At 40.4% G+C, this 20,599-nt stretch overlaps 1 protein-coding gene across 5 annotated transcripts in view; it reads right to left on the reverse strand.

Moving 5' to 3' along the window:
- HERC2 (HECT and RLD domain containing E3 ubiquitin protein ligase 2) overlaps nt 1-16,492 on the reverse strand; it is a 272,108-nt gene extending 255,616 nt beyond the window's left edge. For 3 of the 5 annotated variants that reach the window (XM_070497080.1, XM_014829918.3, XM_070497069.1), the window contains exons 1-3: nt 16,362-16,492; nt 15,631-15,732; nt 5,170-5,284 (exon numbers count right to left, since the gene is read on the reverse strand). In XM_070497080.1, coding sequence (XP_070353181.1) covers nt 5,170-5,284; nt 15,631-15,702 — 187 coding nt within the window. In that variant the 5' untranslated portion in view covers nt 15,703-15,732; nt 16,362-16,492. Of the gene's footprint in view, nt 1-5,169; nt 5,285-15,630; nt 15,733-16,234 lie in introns of all 5 variants that reach the window. The other 2 variants (XM_070497078.1, XM_070497074.1) reach the window with 2 other exon arrangements.
- Nucleotides 16,493-20,599: the final 4,107 nt, after the last annotated feature.

The following is a 20,599-nucleotide window of genomic DNA, read 5'->3' on the forward strand; positions in this document are numbered from 1 at the left end:
GGTAGAAGTGTGGGTAGTCTGAGAACCCCACATGCAGCTGGCATCTGAAGTGTAGGCAGTCTTGTGGGACCAAGTCCTTAATTTGTGGGGCCTGAGCTAACACCAGTAAAGTGTCAGAGTTGGCTTGAACTGCTAGACACCCAGCTAGTGTCTGAGAATTACAGATTGGTGCCAGAAAAATGACATATATTTGATGTCAGAAGAAACACACACTATCTGAATTAGAAGCTATTTAATTTGGGTAAAAGTTGTAATTAATATGGATGATGGCTGAGATTAAACCAGAAAGAATGATGGCAGAGAAATATAAATACATAAGCAAGATGATGAATGTTTCTATCAAGGAAGACAGTAATTTTTGTCTTAAAGAAAAATGTCTAGTTATGCCAAAAAATGAAAGAAGATAGTAAGACACAGTAAGCAGATAGAGTAAACTGTAGAAGATTTGAGGGAAAATGAACTTTATCTGCCTTAGTTACAAAACCTGTAAAAATGTGTCAGAATTGACAAAGTTAATCAGTAAACAAACGTGTGAGTCCTTTTACTACCAGACTGGGCTTCCTCTCTGTGACCACAATCCACCAGCCTGGAGAAGACACAGCACAGCCAGCCCTCTCTTGAGCCCAGGTCAGCCTCCTCTGGAAGGCGTTTCATGACACCTTTCCAAGATCAGACCTGTCAAAGTAATTTTACACCCAAATGGTCTTTGGAACTTCCTAGAAGACCAGAATAACAATCTCTAGCTTCCACATATGGAATTCATAATACAACACTCACAAGCAGGAAGAAGGCTGGAAATAAAATTGGGTATAGATGGAATGCTCCTTATTTCTTCATTAACTCACTGCTATCATTAGGGCTTCCCTGTGCTTCAGGCCCACAATATGGAATGAGCTAGCAAATCAAACAGAAAATTCATGTTCCCTAGATGAACTTCATATAAGAACAACAACACACTGCACTTCCCAGGACAGTGGGAGCCCTAGAGATGCATCCATGTCTAAGTACTAAGTTGTAACCCCCAGGGGGGACAATGACCAAATTCTCATACAACAGCCATGAAGCTCACCCTGTAAAGAATTTTACTTTTGTCCTTTCTGATACTGTTGCTAAGTGTAATCAATTAACCAGAGCCATGAGTCTTATCGTCTGCTTCCTTCCAAAGCTAAAGGCCAGAAATTGGGTCTTCAACAAACAAAAACAATCACAGAGCCTCAATGGAGTTACCAATCATATAGGGAACAGACTCCAGCAGAAGCTGAGAGCACTGCTTCCAGTAGATACCAGGCAGACTCCCAAGGGTGGGTTAAGCTTTCCATAAAGAACTCAAAATCCAAAGCAGAAAGAATTAATTATGGAGGAAAGAATAAATTTATGAGGGAAATTTAATTGTGGTTATTTGCTTTGGAATATTGTTGGGTTTTTTTAATGTTCTATTTGCTAAAGAGAAATTTTCCTTTCCTCTGGGTCTCTAACTCCCAATCTAATAGACTGTGCCTGGGCAGACATGACATACACTTTGAAAAACAAGTGTCATCAGTGGGACTTGGAAACATATTAGAAATGCAGGCCCCACTCCAACTCTAAGGAATCAGAAACTCGGGACGGGGTTGGGGGGAGTGTGCTGAAGGGGGCCAGCCAAGGGTGTCTGACGAAGAGGTCCAGGTGATCCTGAGAAGCAAGAGAGTTTGAGAACCCTTGAGCTAAGGAATCAGGATTGAATTCTCTGAGCTCCCCACAGCTAGGAGGATAGAGACCTGACTACTTTTCCTAACATTCATGGCCCTCTGTGCATTGGCTTTTAACCTTTAGTGCATAAACATGTCACCTGGGTCCACTGCATCAGCAGGCACACCCTCCAGGATTTAGATGTAGCAGGGCACTCAAAGGAGTACGATTCTTTCCAGTCTGGCCCAATCCACTCCTGCTGCTCCCTGTTCACTGCTCCCTGTCACCCCTGCACACCCACTGCCAGTTCTGCTTTTTCCAATCCTCTGTGCTGGCCTTTTCCTTGTGACACCACAGGCCACCGTCTCTCAAGCCCAGGCCAGGTCTCCCTGACTACTACGCAACCACAGGAAATGCTCCACCCCTGAACTCCTCCAGCCCTGGGTGTGGGTGACATCATGAGGTCTTTGTCGTCCTGTTATATACCTTGGTATGTGGACACCTTTTTTCTCTAAATAATCATGAGTTACTTGGAGGGAAAGACCATATTTAATGCTTTTTACACGTTCCAAAAAAAAACGATAAAACCAGAAGCAAAGTTGTCAATTGGCACAAGATATAATGGAAAAACTCATGTTCCATAAAAAAATCAAAAACTCATCTCTGGGCTCTTAAAATTGGAACACATAACAACTAAAGAATACTGACCCAAAAAAACCTCAAAACAATTACCACACTAATGTACAATATGAAGCCAGAAAAAGCTAAAAAACAAGCTTCATGGAACTACAAAAAATTAGTCCTGATGTCAGTAAATTACATTTTTAGTGTAATGGAAATAGCAATGAAACTTTTTCAAGAGGTCTGGCTTCAATTTCTAGCTCTGCCTCCTGTTATTTGTACAAATGTGGCCTCCATTTCTTGGTAGAGTTGAGGATTAAACGAAATAATTAGGAAATACTTTCAAGAAAAGATACATCTAAGAAAAGTACTGACTAATATTATTTCCACTATCTGCATAGACTGAAAAGGTTTATGATAAATGAAACGGCTCATGATAAATTCTTTACACAAGACCAGCAATAGAGAAAAATAAAAAATAAGGTTAGCATATCTTTTAGCAGCCTCCTAACTTTCCTTTCTTTACATCTTATTCTCTCTTCTACTTTCCCTCAAAATAATAAACACAAACAACCCCAAAGAGGGTGCTAGTAATAAACCTTCACTTGAAAAAGTCTAAGACTATAATCCAGCCTTATCCGGAACCTGCCTTCTGTGGCACAGGCTCCCAGAAGAAGTAAACACAGAAGCTTACTATCTAGGAGGTAGCTTTCTTTCCTCATCAGTAGGACCAGAAAATTCTAAATGTGATTGCAAAAGAAAGTAAGGAAAGTTTATCCCAGGTGAAGTGCAATTATTAAAAGCTGCTATTTCCCAGAAATAGACCATGAAGGGATCAAGCTTGACAAGAGTAAAACCCACCCTCGGGTGGTTGCGTGTGGAAGAAAGTAATTGATTCCTTAGGGAAATACAGTAGAAAAACTGTGCATTGAAGGAACTTCTACTCTAATCTGTATTTTCCTCACAATTAGCTACAGTACAACCAACATATAAGTGCACAGTCTTAAAAATGAAATTTGGTATGTATTAAAGTATTTTCTAATAAGAGAAAGCACACAACATGCCACACTAAAAATAGAAACTTCTACTGAATGCCAAAAAAATGAACCAAAAAACTATTCACTTGGGATCTACATAAAGAATAATTATGCTGTGCTTTCTAACCACATGATTTTTAAAAGAACAAAAAACAAAAAATATTCATCAAATGTAATGAATAAGATATACTTCAGATTTTTCCATGTAATTAGTTTTTCTCAGAGCATCTTTTAAAACCAGCATTTCACAAAAAACAATTTGGGAAACACTATTTTACTTCATTATCAAATACTGGAGGGCTGGGAAAATGAGGTATAAAACTTAAAAATATATAGAATGAACTACCGAAACCACTAAAACCTCAGAGTAAAAAAAGCCTGACACAAAAGAGCACACATGACTACGTGATTCCACTTACAGCAAAACTAATCAGCAGTAGAGAAAGATCAGACCAGTGGTTGCCTCTGGGCAGAAGGGGCCAGGAAGGGGCACCAGGGAACTTTCTGAGTGAGAGTAACATTGAAAGAGGTTTATCTTACACAGATTACATCTGTCAAAACTTGTGGACTAGTAAACTTAAAATATATGCATTTCACTGATAGATGAGTGGTGTACGTCCACACCCGGGAACTGAAGCCAGGCCGCCAAAGCAGAGCACACCAAACTTAATCTCAGCAAAAAAAAAATGCATTTCATTATGCATAAATTTTACCTTAAAGACAAAATATAAAACTGAACCCTGTTGAGTTAATGATATGCATTAAGTACCTAAGGAGTGGGAAAAACGCACTGATGGACAGAAGGATGGAAAGCCAGGAAGCCCTGAGATAAACCAAGGGAGAGAAATGCTGATGGTAGGATCTGGGGGGTGAATGTGCAGCTTGCTGTGTAGATCTTCAGAAGTTCTGTGTGTGTGAAAATTTTCACAATAAAATATCAGAAAAAAAGAGCTAACTCTGCTAAACTGTTGTTTCAGTTGTAATTGAAAAGATTTATATTTTTATGTGACATATACGTATACATATGTGTGCATGTGTATCAGATATGTTTTTCCAATGTATTTTCAAGTGGACACTATCCCCCAATTCATTCTACAAAGAGAAAAGGAACTACTTTCTAAAGTAACATGTTATCCATCTTGATGACTTTCAAATAGTGGGACTAATGAACTTCAGCAGTGGGTCTCAAGTGTGGATTTTCAGATTCCACAGGTCTGAGGTGGGTACAGGCATCCATTTCTTTTTAAAGCCTCAGCAGTGATTCTGACTCACAGCCGCAGTCAAGAACAACTGAATGATAGAGTCTCGTTGAGTTTTCATAACTATTGGCCTAAATAAGAGTGTTCACTGGTATGTCCTTGCATAGACAACAAGATATAGTAAAATAAGGGATCAAGTCCAGTGTACAGGCCAAAGGCTTCCAAAAAAAGTGTTCTGTGCACTCCCACAGCACAGTCATACAGGAAAAACTTTAGGAATAATTATTTCTACTCAATCTTATAATAATTACTATTACAGTTAGCCAAGGCAAGATTTATTTCAAAACTTAAAAGACGAAATATTAATTGGAGTTCCTATAAGCTGCAATTGAGACATCAGAGGAAGGATACCACACTGGGGTGGTTTTGCAATGGAAAGGCCTTCAACTCATATAGAACAATGAAATCCAGGCAGCTTGTAATATTAACTATCATTTAGACAACACTCACCAAAGCAAAAACAAAACTTCAAAGAGATACGCTCAGATGCTACTATTCCTATAGCAAGCACATTGCAAAATTTCTATAGCATACAATTTATAAAGGTCTTTATGAAGTGAAAAACACTAGTTAAAGGCCCTTACCTTTTCTAGGAGGAAGCTCTCCGTTTTGGGTTAATTCTGTCCCAGTATATATAATTTCTCCATCTTTAACCATTTCATTCCACAGACCACAGAGCCCATCTCTTGTGAATGCAAGCTGCCAATGATAAATAAGATCAACTTACAGAGTGATCATGCTCAATATGCAATTCCTAAAGAATGATATTAAAAAAATCTCATTTTCTCTTATTTATTCAATCATTCAACATTTAATGAAAATCATCCCAAGAAATATAGTTATGTGAAAAAGGCACAGTGCATAATAGTGTATATACTATGCTAACTTTTGCATTAGATAGAAGAAAAAAGACACAGGAGCATTCATGCTCTGGACAGATAAACGGAAACAAATGACAATGATCAGGTACGAGGAGATGGGAAGGGCAAAACGAACAGAAGGCAGGAGAGGAATGAAAACAAGATTTTGAGTAAACCTTACATATCGTAACTTCTAAAACATATAACTATATTTTCATCTTCAAAAATTAAAATTAAATCATAAAAAAGCACAACCTACAACTGGTAACAAGCAAATCAACCTATGTTTATCAAAAAGAAAAAGTATTTCAAGGGCCTTTTGAACTATACATCTTTAGTCAGATATACTCTAAGGGAAAACAATCTTAAACTTCTCATTGGTCTTATTGATAATCATAATATCAACATTAAAATTTTAAAAGTATTTCATGCATAGTGTATAATAAAGCAATGTTGATATAATAAAACCTATGTTTATGATAAAGTATGTTAGTGTTACCAGAAACTATAAGGTTTTAAGTGTAAAAGAGAGAAAAATCGAGGAAATTTTTAAGAACAATTTGAATTAGAAATCTCAATATAAATTTATATTTGAATATATCTGCTTGCTCTATCTTTGGAAAGGACTTAGAATCAATGGCACTGGGGCAGCAATGAGTACACCCAGCACCCAGATATTGGTTTCTACATACCACTTCCCACTAAATGAAACCCAGGCTCTTGGACAAAAGGCTGATTTGAGGACCAAGGCAGATGAGCCTGGAATATCTTATGTTTGCACCAAAAAAGTGGTTGTTCAAAGCCTAATGGAGACTCTACTGGTCAAATTTAGAACAATTTTGAGCATCAAAATACGTAACAACTGCACTGGACTGCAAAAGGAAACAAAAGCACATGAGTCTATAGTGATATTCAAAGAAAAAACAAAAGTGCTCTTGCTTGTCAGCATTTGGGAGTCAGAAAAGCCTTCCCAGAGCAAGCGGCCAGTGAGGGGCAGAGGCATAGTAGACACCCAAAGAAGACATCCATTCTGAAAACTACACGTGCAACCGAAGCCCTCTTATCAGACAAACAAGATACTTTACACTAAAACAGACGCATCTGTTTGCCTATCTTTTAAAGGAAAGCCAGGGGCCGGCACCATGGCCGCGTGGTAAAGTTCTCGCGCTCTGCGGTGGTGGCGCAGGGTTTCCCTGCGTCGGATCCTGGGCATGGACATGGCACCGCTCATCAGGCCATGCTGAGGCGGCACCCCACATGCCACAGCTAGAAGGACCCACAAGTAAGAATATACAACTATGTACCGGGGACCTTTGGGGAGAAAAAGGAAAAAAATAAAATAAAATCTTTTAAGAAAATAAAAGATAAAAAATAAAATCTTTAAAGGAAAGCCAGAGCCTTTTCTTTGTTCACGAGTCCACTAACTCGTTCCTCATCATCATTCCGGCATGCACTACACTCATTAAGCATCCACTATTCCCAGTCTCAGTTTCTTTAAATGAAGCAAGAATTGAAGGGCAATTTGTGAGCAATTATAGAATTCTTCCAGACTTTCAAGACTTTTCTCCCAATCCTTTACAGTTCTCTCTTACCTAACCTGTACAAGTAATTTTTTTAGGATCTCACTTTTAGCCAAAGCATGTGTAGTAGGCAAAACTCTAAGACAATCCTCAAGATCCTAGCCCCCTGATGCACACACATCTGGTGTAATCCACTGTCTGAGTGTGGGCCAAACCTGCGAATAGGATGGAACATCACATCTCTGACCAGATTTTGTTTCCTACTACGGCAAAGGTGAAGGAATTTCTCAGATATAATTAAGGTCTCACACCAGTTAATCAAAAGGAAGATTATCCTAGGGGTCCTATTTAATCAAGTGAAAGCTCTTAAAAAGATGGGGCTATCCAGAAAAGACACTCTACAGCAGTGAAGAGCAAACTGCCATGAGTTACCTATGAAGGAGGGCAGCCTCTAGGAGCACATGACTCAGTCCCACAACCACAACGAACTGAATTCTGCCAACGAGGACCCCAATGAGATCCCAGATGAGCGTACAGCATGGCCAACATCCAGACAGCAGCCTGTGAGACCCAAAGCATAAGACCCAGCTAAGCCATGGCCAGACTCCAGACCCACAAAAACCGAGAGAGAGAGTAAAGGTGAATTGTTTTAAGCTGCTAAACTTGGGGTCAGTGACTTCTTACACAGCAACAGAAAACCAGTTCAGCATCCAACTTAGTTTTCACAGACACAACAGCTTTCTTTCATCACTCATATTTTATCTGTTCACATCGCTAACAAGATAACTGCCATAAACATACTTGGGACCAAAACAAATGACCTGTGGCAAAAGTATCAACTGACAAGAGAAGTAAACTCCTTCCTAAAAAGTGAGCCGCAAGCATTCAGGGCCCCTGACGTTTTAATGAGGGAATGAAAAGGCTCATCTACTCATTTGGGTAACAGGAGGGTAGTGAAGACCTGCGCTGGGGTTAAGTCCAGTCCCCACACAGCCACAAGAGGCTGGGAGGCAAACAGTGGTCAGACTAAACAGCCGTGTGCATCCCATGCTCCAGTGGGTACACACCATCTTTAGGCACTCGAGGGGATAAATGATTACGCCTTAGGTCATAATTCTGTTAGTGTAATGGATGGAGAAAGAAGAAGAAACAAGAAAAAGAGAAAATAACTTAAGAGGCCTCTGTCAAGAACCCCCTAAAAAAGGATGAGAGCCTAAGCCAAGACAAGAAAAGTAGAGTATTTAAGACATTTCAGATAATGAGACAGATCAGATGTCAAAAGTGAAAAAAGAGGTAGGGAACAGAATCGGAATGAGAGAATTTGCTCAGTTTAACCACTGAGATTTGCACTAACTACTGAACATAAATGTAGAGATCCTCTCCCCGTGCACACATGCATGTGCACACACACACATATGCTCACTCACACAGACACAAGCACGTGCACACACACACTGTAAATACAAATCTAGATCTTAGCAGAGTGTTCAGGGCTAGAAATTCAAATCTGGGAGTTGTCAGCAAATGGGCTGTAGACCATGGCCTGGAGAAGATGTCAACACCCAAGGAGAGAGGGTAGACCAATGTCCTCAGCTCTGACTGCACACTGGGATTACCCCAGGGTGGCTGAGGTCCAGGCATCACTGTTTTTGGGTGCAGCCTAGGTTGAAAACCATTGGTGTTTAGAGCTATAAAAAAGAAAAAGAAAAAGCCAAAAGATGAACCATTTAAAGAATAAGCCCCTGAAGAAGCCAAGTTTACGTGGAAACAAGAATTATTTTTAATGCCCAATCACCACTTGGGTGTTGGGAGAAAGCAGGGTTGAGACTGTGTGGAAGGTAGAGACTGGGTGTCTAGAGGGACATACACTGTGGAAGCCTCCTAGGAGGTGAGGACCCAAAGATGGAAATGAGCCAAGCACCCGAGTAACCACCATTCAAAGTACAAGGTTCAGGTATCTTAAAGGATTTGAGCAAAGAGGAACATTACTAAGGCAACAAAGCAAGCCTCTGGGGAAGAGGTCTTGAAAGAGCTAAACTGTGGAAGGAAGAGACGAAGCCTGAGAGAGCATTCCAGGGCCCTGGGAGGGAAGCACAGGATTCCTGAGGCAAAGAAGCCAGGAAAACTGGAAAATAATCAGGGCATTGTAAGAACATCCTGTACAGGAAATAAAAATCACTTCAATTTGCCAATTTGAGTAGTTGTACAACTGTCTATAATTAGCTAGCCTTCATTAGTAGCTAACTTACATAAAAGTTCCCAATGGATGATAACATAGGTTTTAAATTTTAACTTTCTTTGTACAGAAGTCAGCAAGGGGGATATTAATAAGCTCAGTTCTTGAGGGACAGTAAAATGAAGCTCTGAGGTTCAATGACTTGACCAAGATCACATAACACCAAAGCTATCAGAGGTACGATTTGGGAAGAAGCCTAACTCCCTCTCTTCTCACCAACACCACAACATGTACCCACACACACCGGTAGGATGCCTCCAGGAGCCATCAAGCCCCCACACAACTGCGATGAACACTTGACCACCAAACAGGATTGAACAAGCCAACCCTTAAGGTTAAGGTATCTATTAAAATGACTACTTCAGAACTGTATAATTAGGCAAAATCCAAATTAGAATATGGCAAATGAATACATGGCATTTTGATTACCTTATAGATTAGAAAATGTTTGTTTTTACTATCTTTGATATATGCCTGAAATGTAATCTGTTCAAGTATTTGCAGATGACTAAAGTAAAGGTAACTGGCTTTTTTCTTTATCTTGCAGAAAAATACTAAGCACCTACTGAACAAACGACAACATAAAATTCCAAAAAATTTTAAGAATAAGTCTCTAGAACAACTGGGAAGGTCAGAGAGAAACATAAAGTACATCTGTTTGAAGACATTCAGCAGCAAGGAAGAGCAAGCCTGAGCTCAAGACAGGAGGACAGCCCAGCGAGCCAAAGGCTGCCTCTTGAGAGGCACCTGCCAATTCCACAAGCAGGGCTGAGACCAAGAGTGGAACAGAGATGCTGCTGAGAAACAGGCTGGAGCCAGGGTCCTCACAGGAGAGAGGCTTGGTACACACACCATGATATAAATGGAATTTCAAAGGGTCATACACCACAAGTACAGTTGAGGTGGAAGAAGACCAGCCTTCCCAGGGAAGGAGCCCAGTTTTGAATCATCTCAGTTCCCAACTGCTCAGCAATGACCTGGGATTGCTAGTGCTGCTAGTCTGGCAGATCATCTCTAGAGGAGGATATCATGACACAGCGTCTCAAATAATCAGAATGTTTCATATACAATATCTAGAACTCAAACAAAAATAATAATGGATAAGACAAGACCACATGATCGAAAATGAAAAAAACAGAAGACAACAGAAACAGATCAAGAGTGGACCCAGAAAATAAAAATACAGACACAGACTTTGTCCTTTTTAGGAGAGCCTGAGGATGGACTTCAATCAATGGATTAAAGTGCTGACACTTTACTTGGCAGGTGCCAGCCCAGAGCAGTGAGGGGAGGGGAAAGGAGTAGGCAGGAAAAGGGACACGTGAAGCACCTGAAGCAGCATGTTACCACAGGGGACAGCAAACTATGGCCCGGCCCACAGGCCAAACCTGGCTCACCACCGATTATATATGGCCCACAGCTAAGAATGGTTTTCACATTTTTCAACAGTCAAAAAACAACCAACAGGAGGAAAACATTTTGTGACACATGAAAATTATGACTTTCAGACTTCAGTATCCATGAAGTTTTATTGCAATCCAGCCACACTCACTTGTTTATGTATCATCTGCGGTTGCTTCCACACGACAGCAGCAAGGCTGAGTAGCTGTTACAGAGAAAGTATGGCCCAGAGAAATATTTACTACCTGGCCCTTTACAGAAAGTCTGCTAACTCCGTGTTACTGCACTGGCCCCCACTAGACAGTGAGCTGCAGATACAGCAGACACATTCATTAGGCATGTGGGACTCTTCTACAAGGTTTGCAAGAAGAAACCACAGAACAGTCCTAGGAGGGAAGAATTAAAACACCCTGTTCCCTAAGCTTTCCTTGCTAACTTGTGAATGTTCACCCCATAGGGAGCTAGCTCCTGCTCTCTCACCTTCTAGGCTGTGTCATCGGTTCTGTGGTCGGCAGCTGGGAAGCTATAACCCACACCCTGTCGTGTGACATTACAACCAAGACTGAAAGTGGAAGGGCAGCCCACAGGCATGGAGTGTCAACCCAGAGGGAATGGGAGATACAGTCAAGGAATCTAAAGAGACTACACAAGGTTTGACTGTTCAGGTAATTAAGAGATCAGACTGAAAATTTCAAAAGAGAACTGGAAATTATAAAAAAGTACCTAATGTGGCAGTTGAGCAAACTGCCAAAACACTTCAAACTAAACATTCAAAATAGACGTTTTTTAAAAAATATAATTATACCTCAATAAAATTCATTTAAACAAAAACATGGAAATTCTAGAACCAAAAAATAGAATATCTAAAATTAAGAACTCAATGAATGAGATTAAAAGTAGATTGGGAGGGCCTGTGCTTCTGCCTATAAAGTATTAACTTCTTTAGGAATTACCTCTCTGCTGTAATCAACTAGAAAATCAGACAGAATACAGCAAACAGCTTTTTTCAAACATGAGACAACTGACAGCCCAGAACTGTGATCCCAAGAAGGGCAACAAACGAAGACCTACAAGTGCTCAAGTTTACCGTCTAGAAGCAGCTTCCAGGCTGCAACACAGGAAATGGGAACCCAGATAGAGCCCAGAGGTCTTGATGAGTTGAGGAGACGGATCAGCTATTAGTAGGTCAAAAGACAAGAATACAGGAGAGGAGGGAGCTACAGAGAAGAGTGATTTCTGAAGATGCGCAGGGGGGGGACCCCTTGAGTCTTTGGCTGAGTACTGATCTGGGCGTGGGTTGAGAAACCTACCAAGGCTGGGGAAAGAAGTGCTAGAAAGGAGTGGGCAGAATCCCCATGATTCACAGTCTGGGAAAAGCTCATGTTTCTTCCAACCAGAATGGAAAGATCTTACAACACACCGAGCATTAGGGAGAGTTCTAAAAAGCATATTGCCTTAATAAGGCAGATAAATCAGCCCAAGACTAAAGGATATGCTAGATCAGCCTGAACAAACCTTAAAGTCAAGCTTTGAAAACATCAAATTGATCCCAAGTAACTTACACACATGCCAAACAAAACTAACAATCTTTAAAGAAATAAAACAAAATCCAGCACAGAATAATATAATATTTATAATGTTCAGTATTCAATAAAAAATTAGCAGGCATGCAAACATGCCCCCCAACCAGAGCAATCAATCAATAGAAAAGACAGAATCAATCAAGAGAAATAAATCCAGAAATGACAGAGATGATGGAATTAACAGACAAGAATGTTAAAATCTCTTTTATAGATATGGTCCCTATGCTCACAAATAGAGAGGAAAATATGAACAGGATGACAAGAGAAATGAAGATGTGAAAAGGACCTGAACGAAACCTCTAGAGATTAAAAAACAAAACATCTAAAGTGAAAACTGCAATGCACAGGATTATTAGACACTGCAGAACAGTTACACTATAATCTACCATGTCTAAGCATACAGCTATTACATGTTATGCTTGCTCCCTTTTAGAACTCACTCACTCCCAGTTCTATCTACACGTTAACTGTATGTTTAATGCCCACCACCAGTATTCCTGTCAATCTACAGTCATTCAGTTATCTAAAGATATTTCTCTATTCAATTCCTGGGGAAGGGCTCATGGGAACAATGTTTCCTGAGTTCTTGCTCAATGATAAGTTGGTGTCTTTTTTACCTGAAAAGCCAGTTTTGCTAGAACATAAAATCCTTGGCTCACATTTTCTTTTTTCGGGTACCTTAAATACATTACTCAAATTTCCTTCTGCATAAAGCCTTGTTGTCAAAGTCTGATGGTAAACTCGTTTTCTTTCCTCTATCACTATTATTAGTCTTTTCCAAGCACCAAAGCTAAAAGCTAGTTCTTTTAAAAAGACTAACAGGGGCCAGCCCTGTGGCCGAGTGATTAAGTTCGTGCACTCCACTTCAGAGCCCCAGGGTTTCACGGGTTCAGATCCTGGGCGTGGATCTAGCACTGCTCATCAAGCCATGCTGAGGTGGTGTCCCATATAACAGAACTAGAAGGACCTACAACTACAATATACAACTATGTACTGGGGGGCTTTGGGGAGAAAAAGCAGGAAAAAAAAAGATTCGCAACAGCTGTTAGCTCAGGTGCCAATCTTAAAAAAAAAAGCTTTTAAGGTGTCATGTACTATCTTTTATAGTTCCTTTGCTTAACTGACTTTCTGGCTCACTAAAAAACTACCAATCACTTCAGACAGAAGAACTTTTACTAAAAAGATAAAAATGATAATGGTAGTGACTATGTAGCTAACACCTCTTAGCTCTATATTTTACTGCATTTTCAAGAGAAGTGTGAAGGAAAACAAGGCAATTCAAGAGATACACAACAATCAGAAAAGAGTGTTGAAAAACTAAAAGTTTTATATATGTAAAAACCAGATATATGCCTGCCATATAACAGACACTCCATTAGAGGCAGCTGGTTGCAAGGACCTAGGCCTGAGGTATCTAAATATCTAGGATCAAGAAAGTCTAGGATCAGTGTCTTTGTTCTTCATAACACACATACACTAAAAGTTTTCAGTCTCCAAAAATTTTTCCTTTCTAAAGTCACTAAAAACTTCAAGGGCACTTCAAACAAAAACGGCCATAGAAAACAGATTTGCTAAATCCTGTGGCTAAGAAACACCTTTCTATCCCACGTTATTCTTTACCCAGGTGTCAATTCTGTTTCCAATAGAAAAGCCCTACCTAAGGAATGAGATGCTTCCCGTGCCAGGTGGGAGAGACATCCCCAACAAGAAAAGGGTAAAACCTGTCAGTATGAGGCTGGCATCCGCAATGTGTGTCTGCAGGAAGGATTCCAACAAGTGAAACTCTAAGCAATTCCTTAGGGTAAAACAGCAACATTCATTCCTCTCATTTCACAAGCACGCTGGAGAAGTGGTATAAAACCAAGGCCAGCAATCACTTTTTTCACAATATTAAATAGCTTCAATGCCCATAACACGTTTTTCCTCTGGTGTACTATGCAAAACCTAGGTCTCTTCACTTATTCCTAGGAGTTGGGAAGACTTCTGAATAACATGCAAAATGTCTAAGAAGGGCCAAGCATCGTATATTACACTGAATAAATCAAAAGTAAAATGGTAAGCACTCTAAACTATAAGTGGTGTTTCTTTTTATGTATATCTGCCTGACTCATCAAAGGCACTCAATTCAACATTAAACTGGTTTTAGATCAAGATGCAAAAACTCATATTTAGCAGTTATTCAATTATGATTACCAAGAAAAAAAAAACTTCTTTAGGTAAAGTTCTTTACTTCAACAAGTTTCACAAAATACATAAAAACTAATATAAAAACAATCAGTTTGCTTGAATCTCAAGATTTCAGAAATAAGAAATTACTGATCTCTCACCTCCCCATGCCCCATTTAAAAAAAAAAGAGATGACAAAGAAAAATAGACAGTAACTGCTACATAAAAAGTAACGTTTAAACAAAAACAAACCAAGAGTCACTACTATGCCAATTCTTGACCCAATTCTTTGTGCTTTCCTTATCTAACATTACACTAATAACAATCCCATCATCCACAACACAGTTCTAAACATGTGGCTCTCATACCTGCCAGGACTCAACACTTAAGGAAAAAAAAAAGATAAGGAGGAACAATAATGCTTCACTACAAGTACCTATGATCAACTGTTTACAGAACACATGACTTGATAAACTATCATGCAGTATGTAAGATTGTATTAAAAAAGTCAGATTACTTGAGAAATACTTAAAATGGTTAACCTCAGGGAAGAGAAAAAAATACACATATACTACCAAATATTTCAGACACTTTGCTGGTAATTTGTAGTTTTTCGGAACCATTTGCAAACATAACTAACTTGGGGTAAAGAATAGTCTACAGAAACATTACTGCTATTATTTATTTGATAATTTATGCACAAGCTTTCAATTACCTTACTAAATCATACATGAGAGAATCTAAGGCCAATACTTTGTTTTCAGATGTTCTTGATGTGAAAATATGAGCACTCTTCTAAGACCAATCAGAAATACAAAACAAACAGCTCAGCTGAACTCCTGTCTGTCCAGAAGCACAAACACAAGAGACCATAAAAATGAGCGAGCTTCTACAGAACATAATTACTGCATGTCACTTCTCCCCCTCACCTAATTAACTCCACATCTCAAAAACTATCACTAAACAGTCACCAAGATGTGGCTAAAAATGATAGACCTCTTAAAAAACGGTAACAGGAAAAATTTTCACATAACTAGATCTCAAGTTTCTTGCACTTACAAATGAGTGTAACTAAAATGTAGCCACGCAAAATCTATAAAAATAGCAATAAAAATTGATACAATAAAAGATACATCTTAATTAATAGAAAATAAACCGGCTTCTCTAATATGGCAAGATCCGATTTGCATCCCTTTACATATCCTAAGGAAAGACTTAACCAGATATTTAAATATGGAGGCAGGAACACACCAATAGAAAGGTATGTACAAAAACCCACCTGGATATCCGTTTTCAACCATTTGGAGTCAAGTCGAGCCTGGGCAGCCAAACAGAAAGAATCAGAGGGCATCTTCCCTCCAAATCCTCCCAGTTGTCAGACCTGCAAGTAAAAGAGAAATGGTGACGATCACTTTACAAATCTTTTCAGTATTTTACAAAGACCCTCCCCCAAGGTTTAATGCGGCAAAAGAGAAGAACAGAAAAGGAGGGAGAGAAGAGCTGGGGGAGGCGAGCGAGAGGAGGAGAGAAGGAAAGAAGAAGATGGAGAGAGACGGGGAGAGGAGGAGGAGGGAGAGAGGAAGAGCCCACTCCCAACACAAGGTAACAGGCAGATGCGGGATTCGCCTGCTCTCTGCACTACGTGGGCAAGACCTTGGGAACGACGGTCACAAGAGACCAAACCACAATGTCATCCCCCTCCCTTAAGTCCCAAAGGTAAACACGACAGGAAGCCCACATTTCAGCGACAAGTGACATCAGCATGCATCTGCCGCTTAACCCCAGACTTGTGAGTGCTGCGGGAAACGAATTCATCAAATTCCCGTCTGCAGAAAACCCCAACAACAATCACTTAAGAATAGAAAAACAGCAGAGCCGCGCACCGCGGGCAGTCCGCGCAGGCCCAGGTTCGCCGGCCGAGCCAACGTCGGCCGCACCCCGCTAACCTGGCCCCGGCCCCAGACCGCACAGCCCAGCGGCCGGCCACCCTAGCAGTCCCAGGACGAGGACCTGACTTGCGAGGGCCCGGCCGCCTCGCCCCGGCTGCGAAGGGACACAGCCTCCAAGCCCCTGCTAGCTCCGCCAGAACTCGCGATCCCGGCGATTCTCGCGGCGGGAGGGGCGGGCCGACAGGCCTGCCGCCACCGCCGCCCAGCCAATCGCAGCGAGGCTGCTGCGCGGGCCCAGCCAATTGGGAAGAGGAGCCCCTCGCCCCTCCTCCCGATCCTCCCGCTTCCTTCCATCCGGCTTATCTTCCTTCTGGGAGCTCCCAGACCTTGCCGTCAGGGCCAACTGCCGGCGTCGGGAGGCGGGATTTCCGCCCAAGTACGCACGCACTACCTTTCGGACTTTGTACAACGTTCCCCAGAAGCCACCTGGCGTGGCGAGGTTCTGGGAGACTTGAGTACTCCAGCTCCGCGTGGCTGGTGTGGACGCGACGAGCGCCCCTGAAGTTGAGGGCGCAACGCGTGAGGCCGGCTTGGGTCTGCAAGAGCCTCCTCATATCTGTACCACTGAGCGCAACTAAAATCCTGGGCAGAATACCTGGAACGACTGGTAGCAGGGGAATCCGAGAAGGAAATCAGAACTTTCAGTACCACAGTGTGCATAAAACAAATCATAAGAAATGTGAAACAATTGAAGTCATACAAAGTATGTTCTCTGATCATAAAGCAATTAAACCACAAGTCAGTAACAAATAAGACAATCTCTGAACATTTGGAAATTGAACAACACACTTCTAGACAATCCACAGGTCAAAGAAGAAATCTCAAAGGAAATAGAACTATTTTGAATTGAGCAAAAATTAAAAATATAGCACATCAAAATCAGTTGGGGGGCCGCCTGGTGGCATAGCGGTTACATGCGCATGTTCTGCCTCAGCAGCCGTGCTGTGGCAGGCATCCCACATATAAATTAGAGGAAGATGGGCATGGATGTTAGCTCAGGGCCAGTCTTCCTCAGCAAAAAGAAGAGGATTGGCAGCAGGTGTTAGCTCAGGGCTAATCATCCTCAAAAAAAAAATCAGTGGGATGCAACTAAAGCAGAGATTAAAGTGAAATTTGTAGCGTTAACTGCTTATCTTAGAAGAAAAGAAAGGTCTAACATCAACCATCTAAGCTTCCATTTTAAACTAAAAAAAAGAAGAGCAATGTAGACCAAAACAGAAAGGAGGAAATTATAGAGGAGCAGAAATAAATTAAATGGAAAACAAAAACAATGGAGAAAAATGAATGAAACTAAATGCTAGTCCCTTGAAAAGATAAAAAGAAAATATGGTAGGTCTGCCCAAAAAAAGAGAAAACATACAGGTTACCAATGTCAGGAATGCAAGAAAAGATAGCTCTGGAGGCCTCACAGACTTCAAAAGGACAGTAAGGGAATACCAAGAAAAATTTACATGCAACTTCAACAATTTATATGAAATAGACATTTTATGAAAGCCATACACTGCCAAAACTCACTCAAAAAGAAGTAGATAATCTGAACAGCACCATACCTATTAAAGAAATTGAATTCACAGTTAACAACCTTTCAAAAAAAAATCTTTAGGCCCAGATTGTTTCATTGGTGGATTCTAGTTCTACCAAATATTTAATAAAGTAACACCAATTCTACACACACTTCTAGAAAATTGAAAAAGAGTGAACATTTTTAGTCTATAAGCCCAGCATTACCCTGATTAAAAAAAAAAAAAAGACATTACAAGAAAACTTAAGACCAATATCCCTCATAAACAAATGCAAAAATTCTTACCCAACTTTTTGCGATTGGATTCCAACAATGTATAGAAGGATAATGCATCATAATTAAGTGAGGTTTATCCCAAGAATTCAAAATTGGTTTAACATTCAAAGCTAAGTGTAATTCACCATGAGATCATGTCAATAGGTGCGGAAAATGCTTTTGACAAAATCCAACATCTCATTAGAAAAAGTCTCAGCAAACTAGGAAAAGAAGGGAAGTCTTCAACCTGATACTGGACATCTGTGAAACCTACATTAAAATCAAAATGATCTTGAAAAAGAACAAAATTGGTAGACTCACGCTTCCTGACATCAAAACTTACTACAAAACTACAATAAACAAAACAGTGTGGTACTTCCAAAGGATACACATACAGATCAGTGGAATAGAATACACAACCCAGAAATAAACACTCACGTATCTGGTCAATTGATTTCTGACAAGGGTAAGACCATTCAATGGTAAAAGGACACCCTTTTCAATAAATGGTGCTGAGAAAACTGGATATCCACATGCCAAAGAGTGAAGTTGGACCCTTACCTTACACAATATATAAAAATTAACTCAAGAGGAAGATTGGCACAGATGCTAGCTCAAGGCTAATCTTCCTCAAGTAAAAAAAAAGAGGAAGATTGGCAATGGATATTAGCTCAGGACAAATCTTCCTCACCAAAAAAAAAAAAATTAACTCAAAATGGATCAAACCTAAACATAAGAACGAAAAGTACAAAACTCTTAAAAGGACATGTAGGGGGAAATCTTCGTGACATTGGATTTAGCAATGATTTCTTAGATATGACACTAAAAGTACAGGCCACAACAACAAAAATAGATAAATTGAATAAATTTAAAACTTTGTATATCCCTAATCTTATTTAGGTCCCTGCTTCTCTTCTGTTCCCCTACCTCCACCCCTGAACCCTGTGGCATTTACAGACTGTCATCAGCAACATCTTCAGTTTATTTTGTAATATTCTCATCATGTTACTGTTATAATAAAAAAGCTGTTGTCCCTTGTCGAAAGCAGTGACTTTTTATTCTCCCACATCTATACATCTTAGGGCATGAAAGTGGGTCCCTGCCATTTTTAGGCCATTATTCCTCCTTCTTCATTTTAAAAAAAAACAAAAACTGAACTTTGAAACACTTGCTATCAGATTATACCACCCTTCGCTCCTGATTGCAGTAATCCACAGTCCTTCCCATTACTTCCCATGTTCATTGAAGATCTAAGCACTCAGCTCATGACCTTTGTCCCACTGCTACCACTGGGTCCCATTAGGGCCCTTCCTAGTACAGGAGTTATCCACCTGGTGCCCTTTCCTCTCAGTTCCTCATGGCCTCGCTTTCAACCATCCTGCTTCCTGCTCCACTGAGCCACTTATCACAATGATCAAGTCCATTCACCAGATCACCTTGAAGATCACACTTGTGAACCTCTGACTCTTTGATCACTATATCTTATCTTTCTAGTTCACTTCTTCTAGTAACTATGCCAACAGACTTCAACTCCTCTAGGAGTCTTGACTCACATCCTTGCTTCCCTTTTTAGCCAAGTTAGATTTTGAAGCCCAGCATATCTCTTGCCCGTAATCTCTAATCACTTGCTCCTCTTTCCCTCCATTGTATTTGCCTGGCAAACCTCAACACTGGATGAATCCACTCCATTCAGCTGGAACGTGGCTGAACTCCTAAGGCACGCTCAGAAGATCTACTTAGTAGTCCTTTCCCTTCCCTTGGTGCTGCACTGCCATGGGGTATCTAGGATACTATAGGCTTGAGGAAGAAAAGCCAACCAGCTGAGGGCAGCTAAGTGGAGGGATGGATTGAAGGAGGCCCAGGAAGATGTACATGCACCACTGACCTAATCTTGGGCCCATACTCCTCCAGGTTTGCTGAGATTTGAAGTAATAAACAACTGGATATTATTGAATCCAGAGGCACTTTGATGAAACTGTTCTCACCATGAAAATTACTACCACAACAGTGCCTCTAGTTTCTCCCTTCCCTTCTGTTACTGTAGATAAAGCTTCCCATATCTTGTGAGTGGACAATCCTCCTACTAGCTATAGCTCTAACCCCTCACCTATCAATGACTCTACTCAGTTATTAGTACCTGAATTGCCTCCCCTCCACTCTTCAATGAACGTCTCCCTCTCTGCTGCATCTGTTCTATCAACTTATAAATAAGGCCATGATCCTAGTTTTAAAGACCCTCATTTGAACTCCACATATCCCTCCAGAAGCCACCTCATTTTTCTACTTTTTTTTGAGGTAACATTGGTTTATAACATGCTATAAATTTTATATGTACATTATTATATTTCAACTTCTGTATAGACTACATTGTGTTCACCACCAAAAATCTAGTTGCCATCCATCATCATACACATCTCACTTTACCTCTTTCACCCTCCCACTACCCACCTTTCCCTCTGATAACCACCAATCTGTTCACTGTATCTATGTGTTTGTTTATCTTCCAAATATGAGTGAAATCA

The sequence above is a fragment of the Equus asinus genome, chromosome 2 (genome assembly GCF_041296235.1).
Source record: "Equus asinus isolate D_3611 breed Donkey chromosome 2, EquAss-T2T_v2, whole genome shotgun sequence".
Lineage (NCBI taxonomy): Eukaryota > Metazoa > Chordata > Mammalia > Perissodactyla > Equidae > Equus > Equus asinus.